The sequence below is a fragment of the Mustela lutreola genome, chromosome 8 (assembly GCF_030435805.1).
Source record: "Mustela lutreola isolate mMusLut2 chromosome 8, mMusLut2.pri, whole genome shotgun sequence".
In the NCBI taxonomy this organism is placed as follows: domain Eukaryota; kingdom Metazoa; phylum Chordata; class Mammalia; order Carnivora; family Mustelidae; genus Mustela; species Mustela lutreola.
Window position 1 is genome coordinate 97,889,779 of NC_081297.1, and position 21,524 is coordinate 97,911,302.

At 35.8% G+C, this 21,524-nt stretch overlaps 1 protein-coding gene across 1 annotated transcript; it reads left to right on the forward strand.

Annotated features, from left to right (window-relative positions):
• Window positions 1–581: 581 nt before the first annotated feature.
• LOC131839074 (killer cell lectin-like receptor subfamily B member 1B allele B) lies at window positions 582–21,199 on the forward strand. The gene is made up of 6 exons (XM_059186166.1): window positions 582–876; window positions 4,630–4,716; window positions 6,128–6,226; window positions 11,309–11,478; window positions 19,034–19,146; window positions 19,741–21,199. Exons 1-6 carry the CDS (start codon window positions 795–797, stop codon window positions 19,853–19,855), a joined length of 666 nt encoding a protein of 221 aa, XP_059042149.1. The 5' UTR covers window positions 582–794; the 3' UTR covers window positions 19,856–21,199.
• The last annotated feature ends 325 nt before the right edge of the window (window positions 21,200–21,524 follow it).

Sequence of the window (21,524 nt, forward strand, 5' to 3'; positions counted from 1 at the left end):
AGAACTAGGAGATTAAAATCTATGTTTTCTATATTGTGCTCAAAAGGAAAATTCTATGAACATTTTTTAAACATAAGATTTACTTTTTTTTTAATGACACAACCTTGAGTTATTTTGACCGAGAGTTTATTTCTGCCTCTTAAACATAATTTTCCAGTTTGGAAATTCTCTGCAGAATCCATGCTTTAACTCAGTTTGATGCTAATATCATAAAGCACATGAGAGAATAAGAGGTTTAAGGGAATTTTTATTTAGGTGTTAAAAAAAAGTATTAGCTAGGTAAATGCAATGTATTTCAAGATAAGAAGTCTATCAATTATTTCTATCATCTCCATAATAAAATCTCTTTTTCTTTATCCTCCTTCCAAATTGCTATTCCACGTTGGAGAGAATGTTGAAAGATCAGAGCTCTGCCAGAGAATATATGTCTGAACTAAAACAGGAAGTGGTTTATAGAAGGGAAAAAAGGGTTATGATATCTTCTGTGGTATTAGAATTATTCTAAAGTTAGAATTATTCCAAACTTAGAAAACTAACCGTAGAGCAAGAAAACTGCTATAAGAATAGTAGTTTTCTTCCATATCACGAAGTGTTCAAAAATCTATTCCTTGATTGGTAAGACTGAGCACATTGTTTTTGTCCTATATTCATAAAGGAAATCCACCAAATTTGAGAGAGCAAAAGAAAATTGTCCATCTCGATTTATTTCACTTACCGGAAGTTTATTTGCAGAACTATGAGACTCCCTTCAGGAGAATGTCATTTTTGGTCTTCTCTCTCTTTTTAAATGTGCAATGGCTGGAGATACAATCTATGCTGATATTAAAATTGATAGGACTGTTTCTTTAAAAAAGTCATCGTCACTTCAGAAATCTGGTAAGTTGACTTTAGGGGTCCTTTTAAAATTAATATTTTAATTTTAATCTCCTTTATTTCTATCCTGCATTTGTACATGTCTTCAATAGTTAGCAGGCTGGATTCCAAGAAAAGTTGATTGAATGCAAGAATAAGAGTGACTGGGTGATGGACATTGGGGAGGGTATGTGCTATGGTGAGTGCTGTAAAATGTGTAAGCCTGATGATTCACAGACATGTACCGCAGGGGCAAATAATACATTATATGTTAATAATTTTTAAAAATAAAATAAAATAAGTGTAATAAAACTAAAATAAATAAAATAAAATAATAAAAATAAAAAAGAATGAGTGAATGTTTTTAATCAGACAAAATTAATTGTAGTTTTGGTTTTTTCTTTTCATTTTCAAGTTTTTTTTTTTTTTTTAAATTCCAGTTAGTTAACCTACAGTGTAATATTAGTTTCAGGTATAGAATTTAGTGATTCATCATTTACATATAACACTGTGGATGCAACTAGACAGTATTATGCTAAATGAAATAAGTCATTCAGAGAAAGACAAATACCATATGATTTCACCCATATATGGAATTTAAAAGACAAAACAAATGAATATAGGAAGAAAAAAACAGAGAGAAAAACCAAAAAACAGATTCTTAACCGCATAGAACAAACTGAGGGTTCCTGAAAGGAGGGTGAGTAGGGGGATGAGTTGAACTTTGCTTTTGATTGTCATAGCCTTTCTATTCTTTTTATTTCTTACAGTGAACATTTATACAGTGACTTCTATATTTATGACCCCCTTTCTTTACAGTTTCATGTACGTCTGATTAAATCTGTCCTTTGACTATAATATAAATTCTCTTAAACAAAGGAAAAAAGTACTTGGCTATAATTCACATTGTTAATTATCTTTTTGAAATTTGCATAATGTTAGGATAACAATGTTAAACTAAACTAAGAGGACATGAAATGCTGGTATTTTATTTCATGAAGTTTAGAATTAATGAAACTCTGAGTAATAGAATATTTGTGGAATACGAAGAGAAAGGCACATAACTAAGGATAACATTGTACCTTAAACACAAGCCACCGCAAAGGGTGGTAGATTTTCATATTCAGTGCATTTTTTCGTCCTCTAAAGTATTAGGGAAACTTTCGTGTTGCATTTCTGTTCTTTTCTCTAGAGTAAGAATTTGTTATATTATAAAGTTTATATAAAATGTTTACATAATTTAAGTCTCATTGCATTTGTACTGTGTAATGAATATAATGTTTTGCTTTACTATATTTCCAAATAATGTATTTCTTCTTTTATATTTTTTAATTTGCTGTTACCAAATAAATCTGAGGTGTGGTTTTCTCTGATTGTGAAAACATATTATTCCTTATTTTTAAACATTACCTCTCTGAGCTTGTCCAATAAAAGCTTATCCGCTTTCTTTTCTCCCTAGTCTGGGTGCTTTCATTTTCAATGAGAAGATAGAACTTAATTTAAAAAATAATGTGGACTAGAGTTGCCTTCTTATTCTTCCACCCAGAAAAACTCTCATACGATTAGTCCAATTTCCCAGAAGTTATTTTAGCGTAGTTCAAGGAACAAAACTAGTATTTTCAATTCTGCATTCCAGGGTTTGATTTCCTTTTTGTTTACAGATAGAACTTTACTTCCTTCCTGGTTTAGAGATTTGGGGATAACATTTTTAATGCTATCTGGTCCAGTCTACTAATATTAAAAAGAGAACACCTAAATATATAAAGATTAAGTTACCTACTCACAATGGTGCTTGTGACCAGAAGCCAAATATTTTATTACTTCTTCACTGCATATCCCTAGGGTAGGATAAATAAAACTTCTGTTCTCATGTGTCATATCATTGTAAATGGAAAGAATTATTTGATACACTGAATTGTCATGTTCTACAGAGCCCTACATATGCTATGACATGGTCTTAGTTCTCCTCTTCTAAGTCCCTGTTTTACTTATTTTGCTCTGGCTGTTGTCCTCTTTCCTCGTTGAAGTTACATATGCCTTACCACTTCAGAGCCTCACATGTGCTGAGACCCTTTCCCTATTCTCTTCATCTTCATATTCATTTGTTCTTTAAGATAAAACAAAGAGATTGTCATGATAAAATTGAGCAGATTACTAGGGAGAAAGTATGATTCCACTGGGAATATCTCAGACGAACATTGAGAAATTCGTGCTTTTCATAAATCTTACTTTGGGGCCTGAAAGAATGACCTAATAACCCTTATGTCAGTGTTCTAATGAAATCTGAAATTTTATTCTGTAAGTTTTTAGGTCCACACACCCAGCTGTTTATATTAAAAACAGATGTAGGGATACAATCCCCTTCTTCTTGCAATTGCCTTGATGGGCACAATTTGCTTTGTTTTACATGAAATGTACATGAAAACAAATGGATATTTTATGCTCTGAGAATTAATAAGCTTCCATGAAAGATATTTTATTCAACAACAGTAGTCATTTGAACATAGAGCAAAGTTCTCTGTAGTAATAGATAAGAATTCAGGTTAATCGGTCTTGATGCTTGACTTTATAGTGGTTATATTTCAACATCAGTTATTTCATTACTTTCTCAATGTATTGTATATATGTTTGCATATATCATATATATAGTGGGTTTGATATACTGCAATTATTTTGGATTAGAGATTGTTGGTTTAACTATCAGCCAAAGCTAATAATTCTTGCTTCTTTTCCTGATTTATTTTTATCTTTCAGTACTCCAAAGACAATGAGATAGTATGGATAGCAAACTAGTCACTGTTTGGGTAGTCAAGAGAGCTGAGGCTTGATCTCAGCTCTCTTTTCAAATAACTGTAATTGTGGAATTGAATATCCACATAAATATGTAGACATTGGACAAGGTAATCCCTAAAAGTACTTCTATTTCAAAATAAAAATGAGTGAAATATATGAAATTATTGTTATGTATCATTATGTAAAGTAGGCATATTACATAAGAGAGAAAATAATGGATTAATCCAAATAGGTGGGTGTTGTCAACAAACTTACAAGAGAATCTGGAGGGTCTCAGTCTTATATAAAAACATTGGACTTTTGTAGTAACATGGGCGGGACTGGAAGAGATTATGCTGAGTAAAATAAGTCAAGCAGAGAGAGTCAATTATCATATGGTTCCACTTATTTATGGAGCGTAACAAATAGCATGGAGGACATGGGGAGTTAGAGAGGAGAAGGGAGTTGGGGGAAATTGAAAGGGGAGGTGAATCATAAGAGACTATGGACTCTGAAAAACAATCTGAGGGGTTTGAAGTGGTGGGCAGGTGGGAGGTTGGGGTACCAGGTGGTGGGTATTATAGAGGGCACGGATTGCATGGAGCACTGGGTGAGGTAAAAAAAATAATGAATACTGTTATGCTGAAAATAAATAAAAAAATTTTTAAAGAGACCTTCTTACCTTCTTACTATAAAAAAATCTGCAGAGAGCAGATCACTGTAAGATTAATGCTGTGAAACACGTATGATGAACCCACAAAGAAAAACTCATATCCATTCACAGTTTTATAAGTCTCCTCTTCACAAACCAGAAAGCCAAATATGTCCTGTGTGTGTATGCACATGAGCAAAAAGAAGCTGGGTCTATGTATTTCAAAGGAAATTAACTTAGAAGCTTGATAACCAAGAAAGTTTATTCAGCTCCCTCTTACCTCTAACTATATAAGGATTTAACTGCTGGTCTTATGATCAAATTCTATCTGTCCAATCTATGCAATATTGTAGATTCTCACCATCATGGAATTTTCCTGAAAGTTGGATGTGCAATGATCATCACCCTATTTGTAGCAGTAATTGTGCTGAGCATTTTGAGTAAGTAATTAATCAAGATTATTCATTTATCCTAAATCATTTTTCTTTAATGACCTGTTGTAATTGTGTTTGCTGTTCAAGTGTTTCCTGAACAATACAGGACAGCTTCACAGAACATATGAAATTTGAAAAAATTAAGATTAGAGATTTTTTCATAGACCTTCAGCAGGCAATGTCATTATGGATTCATTTCACTAATAAAGGAAAGAGAAGTCAAGAATATGTTAATATTTTGTGATCAAATCGCACAATGCAGGTTGATAATGAGTTATACACAAGCTTCTCTAAAACTACATTCAGATGAAAGGAAATTAAATTATGTCGTATATTTCTATAGAAGTTTATTCATATTAGCTACTCCTGGCCACTATCAATCTTGTATCAATAAGTGAAAAATCTGCCTACAATTAATCAACTAACTTGAGTATTTAAAAATTGTACTCATGTACTTTGGACATAAGAGCATAATTCAATATTCAGATAGCAAATATTTTAATTATTGAATAAATGTTTGAAGAAAAGTTCTTCACATATATCTATAGAACAAAGGTAATATACAGACTATATATATTCCAAGGAATTCAGGCTTTCAGATGAAATCCTAGAACAGGCCAATGCATACAAATCTTAAGCCCCAGAAAGCTATTTAACCAGTTTAAGATAACCTATTGTCTAATTGCAGCTATAAAATTAGGGCAGAGGGAAGCAAAAATAAAATCTCTTCTATATATTTTTTGTTATGTTAATAGATTTGTTTGTTACCAGCATAGCAGTTTTTTAATAAAATATTTTTGTTACTAATAGATTCATTACTAAAATAGATTTTAAAGATTTAATTGCATAATGCACAATATTATGAAATTAGAAGTTACCAAAAGTAAGCTCAGTTAAATGGCCCTCAAAAAAAAAAAAAAAAAAAAAAAAAGATACCTTCCTCATTGGAGAAAAACTACTCTGGGCCCACCCTACCCTTCTCTATGCAGCATTTACATGCAAAATCCTGAAAGAACCAGAATTATGAACCAAACCAAAACATATAACATCTTCCCTCTGAATCAGGTGAGACTGGACATAATTTAACAATATCTCACTAAACCCAAACTATACAAATGAGGCTTATGGCCACAGCTGGTTATTTTGTGTTCATTAAAATAAATATGAAAACTCCAAGAAAAAAATTAGGTGACTAGCCCTCCTCTCCCAGATCATATTTTATTAATATGTTAATAAAAGTAATAAGAATGTAAAGAAAAGATCAAGCCTTAGAAAAATAGTGTTGTTTGTCTCTTCAAGTTTTTAATTATTTAACTTACAATAGAATTTCTACATTATTGAACTTTAGAGAGTCACTAGAACCCAATAGTTTTATGCTTTGTATTTAATTAGGAAAATATGTTTGTTCTTTCATCAGTTATACAGTTGAAATATGCAAGACACAATGCAGTGGAAAATGAATCAAAAGAGAAATTCTGTACTGGTAAAAATAAATCTGAAGTAATCACCTCAACAGGTAACATTATTTTATGTTGTCTAATTCCAGAGACATGGACAGTAACATCGGTTTTACCAGAATATATTTGAAGAGAGATTCCTCTGCCTTATAGAGGGATGGTTAAGGTCATTGTTTTTTATGGATCCATTACAGTCTATGACAAAAATGTTCAAGGATCCAAGGCAAATGAGAAAAATGAGCTTATAAAGAGTTCTAGATTAATGAAAAGGTATTTCATGGAAATGATTGCATTTATCATTTTTATTTCAATTGGGACATACACAAGTGCAGAATGTAGTCAAAATATTTTCATTCTTATTTTTTTAAAGATTTTATTTGTTTATTTGACAGAGAGAGAAACAGCAAGAGAGGGAACACAAGCAGGGGGAGTGGGAGAGAGAGAAGCAGGCTCCTGCTGAGCAGGGAGCCCAATGAAGGACTCCATTCCGGGACCCTGGGATCATGACCTGAGCCAAAGACAGACACTTTTTTAATGACTGAGACACCCAGGCACCCTTATTTTCATTCTTAAAGTTTATGACATATTCAGTTTTTTTTTTAACTAGGTAATGTTATTACATGCAAAATTATTGTAAATGGTAATGTTATGTTAATCTTTCTTTTGCTCTTACATATACGCACACTTTTAAAAGTCAAGAAAACAATTATTCAGCCTTTCTGCATTTTTTGCCAGTGGTTTTATTACATCTTTAAATTTGTTAAAGTCAATCAGAGAAAGACAACGGTCATATGATCTCTCTGATATGAGGAATTTGAGAGGCAGGGCAGGGGGGTTGCAGGGAGAAGGAAGTGAAAAAGTGAAACAAGACGGAACTGGGAAGGGAGACAAACCATAAGAGACTCTTAATCTCAGGAAACAAACTGAGAGTTGCTGGGGTTGGGGTGTAGGGATAGGGTGGCTGGGCGATGGACATTGGGGAGGGTATTAAAAACATTTGTTAATTTAATTCTTAACTCCATATTGAAAAACTATATATTATTCTTCTTTTGAACATCCAGGTGTAATTCTATTAGAAAGACCTACCTGTCCATAATGTAGTGTACATACAAATTCTAGGAATGCATTAAAACTTTAAATTGGACTTTGATATTTCCAAGTCCCCTTGACCACATACTGAAAACTATCTGATACACCGTATGTTCTATTTTTTTTTTAAACTTGTGTGATTCTGAGGGCAAATTTTATGAGACATTATCTCCAGAGAAAAAGCACTGCAGTATACTATTACCTACTACAGGAACAGTAGTAGTGTATTAAATAAAGCTCTAGCTTTAAATTCTGTCAAACCTGTTTTCTTTTTTCTTTTTTTTTTTTTTTTTAGGATTTTATTCTTTATCTTAAGTCACAGAGGGAGAGAGCACAAGCATGGGGAGCGGCAGACAGAGAGAAAAGCAGGCTCCCCACTGAGAAAGGAACTTGATGCAGGACTCTTCCCAGAACCCTGGGATCCTGACCTGAGCCAAATGCACACTTAACCAACTGAGTCACCCAGGCGCCCCAAACCTGTTTTCTAATCCTCATCCTATTCTTATAAATGTGTAAGCCACCGCTCCTAGAGTCTTAGATCAATTCATCAGGAAAGAAAAACAATAAAACTTTAAAGTATGTGAAGTAAAACCCAATTGATCTATTCAGCCATCATTCCTAATGCTTTGTTAACCTTCTCTCTATTTTCTTTCTAGAATCTAAATCTAGAATTTAGAAGTACAATAGGCTTATGCTCCTCCATTTCACTTACCATCCCATTTTTGTCTTCAATGTTGTCGACTTGTGCTGAAGGCAATGTTTCCAGGTGTATCCTGCAGCTTACGAGTGCCCTCTCTTCCTGTGTCTAAGCAACGGATTCATTCATGGAGTCTAATTTCAATGATCAGAGTTTTCTCTTTTTAAAAAAAAAAATATATATATATATATATATACCTTTAAAAAAGGTATATATTGGGGCACTTGGGTGGCTCAGTGGGTTAAGCCTCTGCCTTTGGCTCAGGTCATGATCTCAGGGTCCTGGGATCGAGTCCCGCACCGGGCTCTCTGCGCAGCATGGAGCCTGCTTCCTTCTCTCTCTCTGCCTGCCTCTCTGCCTACTTGTGATCTCTCTCTCTCTGTGTGTCAAATAAATAAATAAAATCTTTTAAAAAATTAAAATTAAAAAGGTATTTATTTATTTATTTGTTTTAGAGAGAGCGAGCAGGGGGAGGATCAGAGGGAGAGAATCAAGTGGAATCACCCAAAGCTGGACCCAGGGCCAGACCCAAGGCCTGATCTCACGAACTTGAGATCACTACCTGAACTGAAACCAGGATTTGGAGGCTTAACCAACTGAGCCACCTAAACTCCTCCAATGATCAGTTTTCAATCCTAAGGACTTCTTCTCAAACAAACTTGTTAGCTTTTGATAGTCTCCTGTTATCTGATCTTTTCTTTTTTTTTTTTTTTTTACTTACTCTTTTATTTCTTAAAATAATTTAAAACATTATTATTTGTGATACATTTGATTTTGTAAACACCTAAAGTCTTTGGTGACCAAATCTGCTATTTGTACTTCCTGCTGTGTTGTGTGTTTTTTCAAGTATTTGGGATATTTTTATCTTAATTTGATTTCAGTTGATGGAATTGCTAAAAAAATAAAGATATTTTCTTGCAAAGTTTACATTTTCATGTGCAGGGAGACACAAAAGAGCTAATAATGATTGGATGACTTCAGGCACTTTTGAAGACCCTGGACTAATCAGTCACACTGACTCACTCCCTCATCTTTTGGTGAACCCAACATTTGGTCATATGACCCTAGCACTGATATATAAATCATTAACCTCCAGGGAAACCTTGCCTTATGAACTCATTTATGCAAACATTTCCCCATTCCACCTCTAGCTAAGTGTCTACCTTTAGCTATTTCCCTTACTTCTTACATGCTAAGCAACACTTTAATTCTTTTAGGATCTAATTATCTCTAGCAAAAGGTATCTTCAAAATAACATATACGTAAACTATAAACTTTTTGTAAAGCTACCATCTAATTACAGAGCATAATGTGTAAGTGCTCAGTGAAGTGAATCCTAGTATAGTGAACTCGGCTGCTTACCAGAACTCTGCTGAAGAGATTATTACTATACCCCAGAAGCCCACACTCACAAATACATTATTTTTATCTGGCTTTGAACTTTATAGAAATAAAATATAGTTTGTACGCTAAAAAAAAAAAAAAAAAAAAAAAAAAGCATTTTTTCAGTGGTGTGCCCTAACATTTGTATGTATTAAGGTTCTTGAACTAAAAAGATCCAGGTGGGGGCGCCTGGGTGGCTCAGTGGGTTAAAGCCTCTGCCTTTGGCTCAGGTCATGATCCCAGGGTGCTGGGATCAAGCTGCGCATTGGGCTCTCTGCTCAGCAGGGAACCTGCTTCCTCCTCCCTCTCTGCCTGCCTCTTTGCCTAAAATAAATAAAATCTTAAAAAAAATAAAAAAAAATAAAAAGATCCAGGTGGTTAACAGGTAGACTGTAGACTTTTATTCATTTATCTTGCTGCACTTTAGAAAAAATTTTTTTAATATTCTGTGATACAAAAAATGGTTGGAGGGGCACCTTGGTGGCTCAGTGGGTTAGAGCCTCTGCCTTTGGCTCAGGTCATGATCCCAGGGTCCTGAGATTGCCCAACATTGCATCGGGCTTTCTGCTCAGTAGGGAGCCTGCTTCCCACCCCCCCTCTCTGCCTGCCTCTCTGCCTACTTGTGATCTCTGTCTGTCAAATAAATAAATAAAATCTTTTTTTTAAAAAAAATGGTTGGGAAGCCCTGCTTCATACTATCTAGTCAAATTATCTACTATCAGAAATATAGAAGTGAAAATATAGTAGTTTCTTATTAAATATGTTCTTAAAAGTCCCAGTTGCATAGTTGCTCTCTTTAACTATAATCACAGCATATATTTGGCATTATTTCGTGGAAAGGTTTGGATTTGGTGTATTCTATGAATCTAAAGAAAAACTGTACAACTGAGATAAGTGTGAGGACTTAATATTGAAAGCAAGAGCAAGGATCCTTTGAATATACATTGCTCACCTTCCACTTCTATTTTTACCTCTATGCTTGCCATTTCTGATGTTGTTCTCTCTCCGATATGAAAGTTTCCACTTAGAAACATTTCCCATCGGTCTGAAGAATGTCCTCTGATATTCACTGTAGTGACTATTTGATAATGGGTCCTTTTAGTTTTCTTTTCTCTGAAAGTGTCTTAAATGTGCCATGTTTTTAGAAAGATATTTTCATGGAATGTGAAATATTTTATTGATTTTTTTTCCTTAAACAATTTTTAAGGTTTTTATTTAAATTCCAGTTTGTCGATGTACAGTGTAATATTAGTTTTGGGTATACAATCTAGTGATTCAGCAGTCCCATACAGCACAGTCCCCTCCTTAATCCCCAACTCCTACGACACTCGTTCCCCATCCACCTCCCCTCAGTTTGCTCTCTCTAGGTAAGAGTCTGTTTCTTAGTTCCCTTCAAAACCTTGAAGACATTTTTCACTATGTTCTGTCCCCCTCAGTACATGATGAGAATGAGGGTTTTTTTCTTTTTAAACAGTCATATCTTTGTAAATGGCATGCAGTTTTTCTCTGCTTTCAAGATTTTCCTCTATCTTTGGTTTTACGCAGTTTGTTTTCTTTTCACATTATGGTTTTTCTCATATTTATCCTGCTTAGGGCTGGAAGAGTTTCTTGAAAGTATAAATTTATAAATTTAAATACGTTGGAGAGATTTTAGCTATTATCCTTTTTTCCCTTTATTTTCTCTTTCCTCTGGTTGTAAGACTTCAATTTCTTTTTTTTTTTTCCTTACTTTTCTTTAAAGGTCTTATTTCTTTATTTGTCTGAGAGAAAGAGAGCAAAAGCAGGGGGAGCGGCAGGCAGAGGGAGAAGCAGTCAGGCTCCCACTGAGCAAGGGGCAAAGAGCCCGATGCAGGATTAGATTCCAGGACCCTGGGATCATGACCTGACCCAGGGCAGATACTTAACTTCTTCAGTATAATATTAGGGATATGGTTCTGAGTTTCTTTTAATTACTTATCCTTGTTCCTTCTAGTTTCTTTCAATTTCTCCGCTGCTCACAAATCATGCCCCTCTAAAGACTGGAAGCTACATGGAGGGAAATGTTACTGGATTGCTGAAGATAAGAAATCTTGGGATGAAAGCAAAAATGACTGTGCCATGAAAAATTCACATCTCCTGGTGATTCGAGACTTCATTGATATGGTGAGATATCAAACAGAGATTAGAGCATCTTTCACATTTTCAAGGTAGTCATTGGGCTACATATTTGCAAATTTATTTTTTTGAAGATTATTTATTTATTTATGTGTCAGAGAGAGCCCAAGCAGGGGAAGTGGCAGACAGAGCACACAGAGGGAGAAGCAGGCTCCCTCCTGACCAGGGAACCTGAGGCAGCATTCGATCCCAGGACCCTGGGATCATGACCTGAGCCAAAGGCAGATGCTTAATCTACTGAGTTACCCAGGCGTCCCACACATTTGAAAATTTCTATGAAATAAATTCTAAACTTCATTGCTATTAACTATGCAAATACTGTTTGAATGAATCATTGAACTACAGGATTATTTTAGGCTTTTTTTTTTTTTTTTTTTTTTTTTTTTGGGCTATGGATTGAAGGAATACATTTGGTACTGTACACCTAAGTTCTCCTCCACAAGAGATCCCCACTGATAACTAGATTCCATTTTAAAATATAAGACAGCAAGTATCTTATCTCATCTTTCATGTTTATTGCAATATTCCCAAAGGCTGCAGCCAGATATCATGGCAACTAAAATTAAGATGATAACTGAGAGAAAGGAAATACAGAATAGTCCTCACTAACATTTCATTCTCCCTTGAGCAGAACACTTCGTTAAGACTGGTTTAATTTAAATGGGAGTTTTATTGCGTGAATGTTGAACACAAAACCTTTAATTAATAAGGCCAATGTAGATGTTAATTAGCAAGCATCAAATAAGGATAATCAGCATGAGGATTAGTATATCGACATAACAAGTTATGTCAAAGGTTCTGGTTCTGAAAACCCAGTGACCAGCAGTGCTGTACTACCCTGGTTGAGTCATAGCCATCTGGGGTGGATAGCACAGCTGTTCAAACTTCCGAAGAGAAAAAAAAAAGTCTCCTGAGTTTGAGAGGAATCCACCACCACAAGAAAAACAAGAGCAGAAGTAAACTATCGTCTCGCTGTAACCAGAGTAACCCCAAATCTCAAACTGTCAGACTGTCAGATGTAGTTCAAATTGATTCAAATATAAGCCAAATTCAGTATAGATTAAGAGCTGAAAAGAGATCCATTTTCTTCTCCAAGAGAAAATTTTAAGACAAAAAAAGGGAAGCAGATATCAACTGGAAAGCATTTCGTGAGAATGCTCTGAAAGGGATAAATAATAAATCATTTCATGGAGAAATTATGCAATGAAAGATTTCACTCAGAAACCCATCTATTTCCTGCTCACCATCAAAAGGAAGAACGCTGAAATGCAGAAAAGACATGTCTTCTAGGCAAGTGATTAACCAGACTAGGGAGACCAGTAAACTGAGGCAACTTTTTAAAAAAATTTTCATTTAAATTCAATTTAGTTAACATACAGAGCCCGGCTAGCTCAGTCGGTAGAGCATGAGACTCTTAGTTAACATAGAGTATATTATTAGTTTCAGGGATAGAATTTAGTGATTCACCAGCTGTGTATAACACCCAGTGCTCATTACATCATGTGCCCTCCTTAATGTCCATCATCCAGTTACCCCATCTTCCCACCCAGCTCCCCTCTAGCAACCCTCAGTTTGTTTAGAAACTTTGTTCTTCCTGTTCAGATTACCTCTCTCACATTATTCCTAAGCAAATGAATGGGTCAGATATAATTGCTCTCTTTCATGGATAAATAAAGAATCTGAATGGAATCACCATAGGATTTATGCATATATATTTCTTTTCCAAAAAAGACATGTAAAAATCAGATTACAATATATATTAGAGTTGGTGGGAATACAAGTTAGTGCAGCCTCTTTGGAGAACAGTGTGGAGATTCCTTAAGAAATTAAAAATAGAACTTTCCTATGACCCTGCCATTGCACTACTGGGTATTTACCCCAAAGATACAGATGTCGTGAAAAGAAGGGCCATCTGTACCCCAATGTTTATAGCAGCAAGGGCCTTGGTCGCCAAACTGTGGAGAGAATCAAGATGCCCTTCAACGGACGAATGGATAAAGAAGATGTGGTCCATATACACTATGGAGTATTATGCCTCCATCAGAAAGGTTGAATACCCAACTTTTGTAGCAACATGGACGGGACTGGAGGAGATTATGCTGAGTGAAATAAGTCAAGCAGAGAGTCAATTATCATATGGTTTCACTTATTTGTGGAGCATAACAAATAACATGGAGAACATAGGGAGATAGAGAGGAGAAGGGAGTTGGGGGAAACTGGAAGAGGAGGTGAACCATGAGAGACTATGGACTCTGAAAAACAGCCTGAGGGTACAAATTGCATGGAGCACTGGGTGTGGTGCAAAAACAATGAATTCTGTTCCACTGAAAAGAAATAAAAATAAATAAATAAATAAATATAATATATATATATATAATAATTATATATATAATATATATTAGAAAAAATAATTTCTCCAAAAACGAGAAAATAATTTTCTAGCAAATACTTTTCCAGCTCTCAAATAAGTGAAGAATAAAATGAAACAAAGAGAATTATTAGTCCATCTAGAATTCCCTTGTGCCATCATATGGCAAAAAAAAAAAGAAAGAAAGAAAAGTAGAAAGAGGAAGGAAAGGGGAGGAAGAAGAAGAGAGTGAGAAAAAGATATAGTTCAACAAAAAAACAGGAAAAGAAAGGTTTACAGCTTTCATGAAGGATGCAAAGATCTTGAAATGTTACTACAATTTTTAAATGAGAAAGAGTCGATTAACTTTAAATTGCCAGCTTGTTTCAAATTCATTGGAAAGTTAAGCTTGCAGAGTCAAAACCTCTGCTGAAACAGGTACCTGTGGGAGAGAAGACATGTCCTCACTTACTTGGAACACACAAATCAGACACCAGACATCAGAAAGGGGAGTTCTGTCAGAGTAATTGAAAAATGGGTTAAGTCTGAGTGCAAGTGGGCAAAAACAATGTGAATGAAGCTTCTGGGCTTGGCAGAAACTGGGGGATTCTACAACCCCTTGAAGACTATTTTTTTTCTGTAAATGCCACTGGTTCTCAAGATTAGAAAGAACAAGAATGTGTCCTTCGCGGTCCCAGCCCTGGAGGAGAAGAAAACAGCAATGTTGAAGTGGCAAGGAATTCCGCCAAGATCCTTGTCCCTAGTCTGCCCTGTGCTCTATGGAACAACAGCTTTCATGCATGTATGTGTTGGTGAGAAGGACAAGTGCCCTTGGGGAACTGGTGCGAAACACCGCTGCACGTGCGAAAGAGGATGGGGAGAGGTGAGAATACTGGATGGGATCACAGTTACAGGCAGGGTAGGGGTGGCAGAAGGGAGAAAGCCACACAGAGAAGACACAGGGATGAGTGATTGCCTAAGACTGAGGCATAATCAGAACAAGCAAAACCACTGCGTCCACTGCCTCTAACTGCCACGCTAACAGATTTCAAACAGGAAGTCAAGAAGAACGCTGCTGGGAGAGGGGCAGGGGAGGAGGAAGAACATGCAGAGAGATCTCTGAGGCATGGTGCAAAGGGAAACTGAAATGCTCCAGTCAAGCAGACATTTCTCTGGCAAACAAACAAATAAAACCCAGAAAACACGAGACATTACAGGAATTGGAAACCGGTGGCGCATTGAGGATAGCAATAATTCGCACACTCACCCCTGTAATGATAAATTTAAACCCCACATTGAAGACACAGGAGAAGGTACTCTGTGTTCATTTCTATCCACAAAACCATTTAACTCAGTCGCCACATGCTAGACAGCTTTCAATAATCAAGTACGAGATATAAAAAGAAGAAGGAGGAGGGGGAGGGAGGTGGGGGAGGAAAAGGAGAAGAAGAAGAGGAGGAAGAAGAAGAAACAAGACCTTCCCAAGAACAAGGAGAACTGTTGCACAATGATAAAAGGGTTGTATGAGTTCGCTAGGGCTGCCATAACAGAGTACCACAAATTTAATGACTTAGGCAATAAAGATTAATTTCTCCAGGTTCTGAAGGTTGCAAGTCCAAGATCAAGATATTGGCAGGTTTCATTTCTCATGATGACTCTCTCCTTGGCTTTCAGATGGCCACCTTTCTACTGTGTCCTCACATGGTCTTTCCTCTGTGTATGTGCATCTGTGTCTCTCTGTGTGTCCAAATTTTTCTTATAAGACCACCAATCAGACTTAATTAAGACCCACTCTAATAGCCCTACTTTAGCTTCATGACCTCGTTAAAGGCTGTGACTTCAAATGCAGTCATATTTTGAGGTACTGGGGTTAAGACTGCAACATAGGAATTTTAGAGAGACACAATTCAGTCCATAATATTAACCCACTCTGTCCCCTGAATCTCATAGCAGGGGTCAATTATATATGTATATGCAGCAAGGTTAACACCAATAGAACTAAAAAAGGAAATGGAGAAATTCACAATTACAGTTGGAGTTGTCAACACTCCTTTTTGAGTAACTGAAAAAACAAGTCTCATAAATAAATAAATAAATAACCTAAACAATGCTTTCAACCAATTCGACCTAATTAATCTTTTTAAAAATTATTCTTATTAACATATAATGTATTATTTGCCCCAGAAGTACAGGTCTGTGAATCACTGGGTTTACACATTTCATGGCACTCACCATAGCACTTATCCTCTCCAATGTCCATAACCCAACCACTCTCTTCCTACCCACCCCCCGCAATGCTGTTTGTTTCCTGAGATTAAGAGTCTCTTATGGTTTATCTCCCTCCCCAGTCCCATCTTGTTTCACTTTTTCCCTCCCTCCCTCCACGACCCCCTGCCCTGCTTCTCAAATTCCTCATGTCAGAGAGATCATATAATTGTCTTTCTCTGATTGACTTGTTTCGCTTAGCATAATACCCTCTAGTTCCATCCATGTTGTTGCAAATGGCAAGATTTCATTTCTTTTGAAGGCTCCATAGTATTCCACATCTTCTTTGTCCATTCATCTGTTGATGGACATCTAGGTTCTTTCCATAGTTTGGCTATTGTAGACATTGTTCCTATAATTCAGGTGCACGTGCCCTTCGGATAACTACATTTGTATCTTTAGGGTAAACACCCAGTAGTGCAATTGCTGGGTTGTAGGGTAGCTCTATTTTCAACTTTTTGAGGAACATCCATGCTGTTTTCCAGAGTGGCTGCACCAACTTGCATTCCCACCAGCAGTGTAGGAGGGTTCCCTTTCTCAGCATCTCTGCTAACATCCTTGACCTAATTAATCTTATAGAAAACTATATCCAATAAAAGCAGATTGCACTTTTTTTTCAATACATCTAGAACTTTCATGAAGACAGACCATATTTGGAGACCCAGTAAACTTTAAAAAAATTACAAATACAGATATTATACAAAACATGTGTCAGACCATAACAAAATTAAACTGGAAATTAGAAATGAGGTAGTATTTAGAAAATTCCCAAATATTTGAAAATAAATCAACACACTTCTAAATAATGTATGGATCAAAGAAGTAGTGATCAGAGAAAAATTTTTAAATTATATGATGAATTGAATGAAAACAACATTTTAACATCAAAAGTCACAGGTTTCAGCTTAAGCAGAGCTTAGAAGGAAATTTATAGCATTGAGTGCTTACATTTGAGAAGAAGATAATGTAAAATCAATCATCTAAACTTCTCTTTAAAAAAAAAAAAAGGCTAGAAAAAGGGAAAACTAGACCCAAAGCAAGCAGAAGAATGGAAAATGTAAATGCAAGTCTTACTATAAAGCAAAATTAATTAATATAGTATAAAATTGGCAGAAGAGAGATATGCAGATCAGGGAAACTGAACAGAGACACTAGAAACAGGCCTACCAAAACTTAGTCAACTGATTTTTTGGCCATAGTGCAAAGATAGTTCAATGGAATAACACTATTCTCTCTCTCGTATGCCAATGACTATTTATGTTCCTACAAACACTTATGACATTTGGCATATGAGTTTGGCTGCAGGTGAGGGAGAACCAAAATCACTGCATCTTAAACAAGGTAATTGTGTACTTTGTTTATTGAATCTAAAACACTTTTAATTATAAGAGGTAACATTAGTACACTTAAAAGCATGTAAACCTGGTGATTCACAGATCTGTACCCCCTGGGGATAAAAATATATGTTTATAAACAATAAAAAATTAAAAAGATTTAAAAAAAAATTCCTTTTCAAAAAAAAAAAAAAGCATTAGCACAACTAAAAAGCATAAACAAAGCTCCCAATTAAACTGCTACAAGCTATTGACTGATGTTTCCGATTTCAAAGTGTTAAAATAGGAGGGAAATCTGTCTATTCGTATATGCAATAGGTCATGTCAACCACATTGTAGTCTGTACAGCTATGGATTTCTGGGCTCAACAGTAGGGTGCTCTCTGTGTCTACCTATTTCCGGTTGATTTACACCATATCCACGGCTAGCCATCAGAAAAGAGGAAAATGAAGAATGGAAGGATAGAGCCCTAGAATTTAAATGTGTGATTAGAATTTCAGTATCTGGCTAATTCACTAGCCAGAAATTAGGTCAGTCACATTGTCACCCTTAGCCAAAAGGGAGCCTTAGAAACATAGCCTTCATTACATCTGGCCATATATATGGCTCAGGGGTTATAGTCCTATAGAATAAGAGATATTCATGGGGCACCTGGGTGGCTCAGTGGATTAAAGCCTCTGCCTTCAGCTCAGGTCATGATCCCAAAGTCCTGGGATTGAGCCCCACATTGGGCTCTCTGCTCAGCGAGGAGCCTGCTTCCTCCTCTCTCTCTGCCTACTTGTGATTTCTGGCAAATAAATAAATAAAATCTTAAAAAAAAAAGAATGTTTAAAAAAAAAAGAATAAGAGATATTCAGAAACTATGAACAGTATGTCTCACACCAGCTCAAACATTGCTTGCTTTCTTTAATTTTCCCTGTATATTCCCTTCCTTCTATATATTATTTAATACTCGTATTTAACAATAACCACTAACATTTATGTAATGAGAATTTATTATGTGCTAGGCAGTATATCATAATATTATTTAATAGCAAAACAATGGTAACTCTTTGGGATAGGTACTATAATAATCTGAGTTGCAGAGATTGGGGAAAACAAGTAAAAAAATCTAATAACTGCAGAGACGCATGGTAGTAAACAGTAGAGGCAGGACACAAATTTGGAAGTTTCACTTCACAGCCTTAGTATCTCCTGCAACCATACATAATTCCACCTTATTGTTGCCACATTGCATGGCAGTAGTCTGTCCCTCTGCTCTGATCTGTTAGAAAAATGTGAAGTAGGCGCACCTGGGTGGCTCAGTCGGTTAAGTGTCTGACTTCAGCTAGGTCATGATCCCAGGGTCCTGGGATCCAGCCCCATTTCTCCCTCTTCTTCTGCCTCTCCCCTCAACTCATTTTCTCTCTCAAATAAATAAAATCTTTTTTGAAAAAAAAAAGAAAGAAAGAAAGAAAAATGTGAAATATGTCTTACCTGTCCCTTTCCTGCTTCTAACACAGGGCCAAACACATAGGAGCTTCTCTAAAGATATATAGTTTTTTGTATCTGTAAGGATCAGTCAGTTGTTTCATGTAACATTTACGATTCTCTTTAGAGTTTCCTGTGGCGGTACCTCAATACCTCAGTGTTTTACTGGATTGGCCTATCTATTCCACCTGGAAGGCAGTCATGGACCTGGGTAGACAACAAACCATTTGACTCCCATCTGTGAGTTTATTGTTTTTTAGCTTTCTTGCAGTCTGAATCCCATATTGTGTGACAAGAAAGAGTCCTCTGATGTTGTTAGAAACAAGTATAAATTTCCTGACTGACTCATGACCTGATAAATACATGTATAAAATGGTCTGGTTGGAAAGTTGAGAAACAAAAGAAATCTCTCTCAACCCACTCAGATTTAGGTGTGAAATAGGGCTTGCCAATGGTGCCTTTTTATTTTATCACCTTATTCAAGAGGTAAATGGAAAAGTGTAAAATCTCTTATAAGAGCACAAGTTTAGTTTACAAAAATATAAATTTACAAAATATAAATTTATGCTCATTTCAATAATTTCTAAATAAGCAAACCAGAGGTGCCCTTTTGGCGACATCCATACTCATCTCTGACTAACCATCATTAGCTATTAACTTCTCTTGAGAAATAAAACTGAGGGTGGGAAGAATTACTTTACTCATCATACTATGTATTGTTTATATTGTTTTCATGATCATATTTTGATGTTAAAAATTAGAAAGTATTTTCTGAAGCCTTCTTGAGTCTCTGGATATATAATGATGCAAAGATAAGCATTTTCTTTTTTATAGGTTTTCAATAGAAGAAAAACGGATAACCCGGAGCACGAAATGTGCCCAGGTGTCTCGTAGGAGGGTTGCCAACCAAAACTGTGAGCAAAATGACCAGTGGATCTGTCAACTCTAATCCGCACTGCAGAAAATCCGTCTCCGTTTCTCTGACTAAAAGACACATGACACTACATGATGTTTGATGTCAGACCATATCAGAGTCCAGAGGGCTCTGTGTGCACACGCACACACACATTTGTTCATTCGTGTGGGTATAGTACTATTTCTCAGAGATGGAGGAAGGCTAATAGAGGAAATGAAATGTCATAGAAACTGAGTAGATAGAAGGAATATATTTTTCATCTGCATAATCAATGACCAATGACTCTCTTTGCCTGTATTTTTGGAACTTCAGTCTTCTCTACATCTTGCCTCTACAATATCCTTACATTCTTCCAACTTCAGTGACCACAACGAACAAAGCAATTCCTCCCAAATTTCCATCTCTGGCCCAGTCCTTCCCTAATCACCAGACCCTAGTGCTTATTTAACCTATCAAATCCAAAATCTCAAAGGCATTTCAAACTCAATGTATAAAAATAATTCATTAACTTTCCTCACAAAAGGAAAGACCCTCTAGTCCTTAGCCTCTCAGTCAATGGCACAACATATAAGAAGTTATACAACCTATAAACTGGCTGTCCCGTTACCACTCTCTCTCTGGCCCACACTTCCGGGCTGCTCTCCACTCTACTTCTCACAAAACCAAGTCTTATCACCTGTTTTTTTACTTATATCTCTCAAATCTGACCTCTTCTCTTCACCGTTTTCACAATCTTAATAACAAAGAATTAAAATATTAAATAACTGCCATAACAGGGTCTTCCTGTTCTACTCCTAACCCATTTCAGTTACTCTCTGCCATGCAACCTAGGTGATACTTAAAAAATACATATACTGACAATTCACACTTTCTTTGGAAAAACGCTTCAACATCTTTCTTAAAATAACACCAAACTCTGTAACACAGCTTAGAAATCCCTCGTTAGGTCTCACCCTTGCTTACTGAGCCAGTGTCTGTCTACACAAAACTTACCCAAACTCCCAACACCACAGCCACATTAGACAAAATTTTAAGAACTCATACAGAATTCCACCAAACTGCATTACAGACATTTTCCCTACATCTTGAATTCTCATTTCTGTCCTCTCCATTGGGTGAACTCTCAAACATCCTTTGTGTAGAAGCTGAATTTTTAAGAACCCTTTCTTGAGTTCCATAACAAGGTCGAATATCCCAACATTATAGTCCTTTCCCCAATACTTATCACATTTTTGGTCTTACATATATTAATCTTTGAGTGAATATTTGATTAATGTTCTCCACCTGACTATAAATTACATAAGGTTTCCGTATCTGTTTTTGTATTTCTAGTGTCTTTTAAATTGTCTAGCACATAAATAAATCCTCAAAAGACGATTTAGTATATTAAGTATATTAGTATATTACGTTTTCTCTAAACAATCGCAGAAGTAAAATACAGATGTGTGGCTGGGGAGACAGGCTGGAAAAGAAACAGAAACTCCAACAATGGAGAATCAATTGGTAAGTCATTGTGTGCCAGGGGAAAACTGAAGAATTATTCTGCATGGGAGACTGATATTGAAAGAGAATCGTACAAATGCCAAGGAAGTTTATGTGAAGGGTTAAATGCTTCAGAGACAAACTTTATTTGTGATGTTTATGTTCCCCTCTTTATGGTGATCACAAACTTACATGTTTTCTTGCACATGATATCATAACA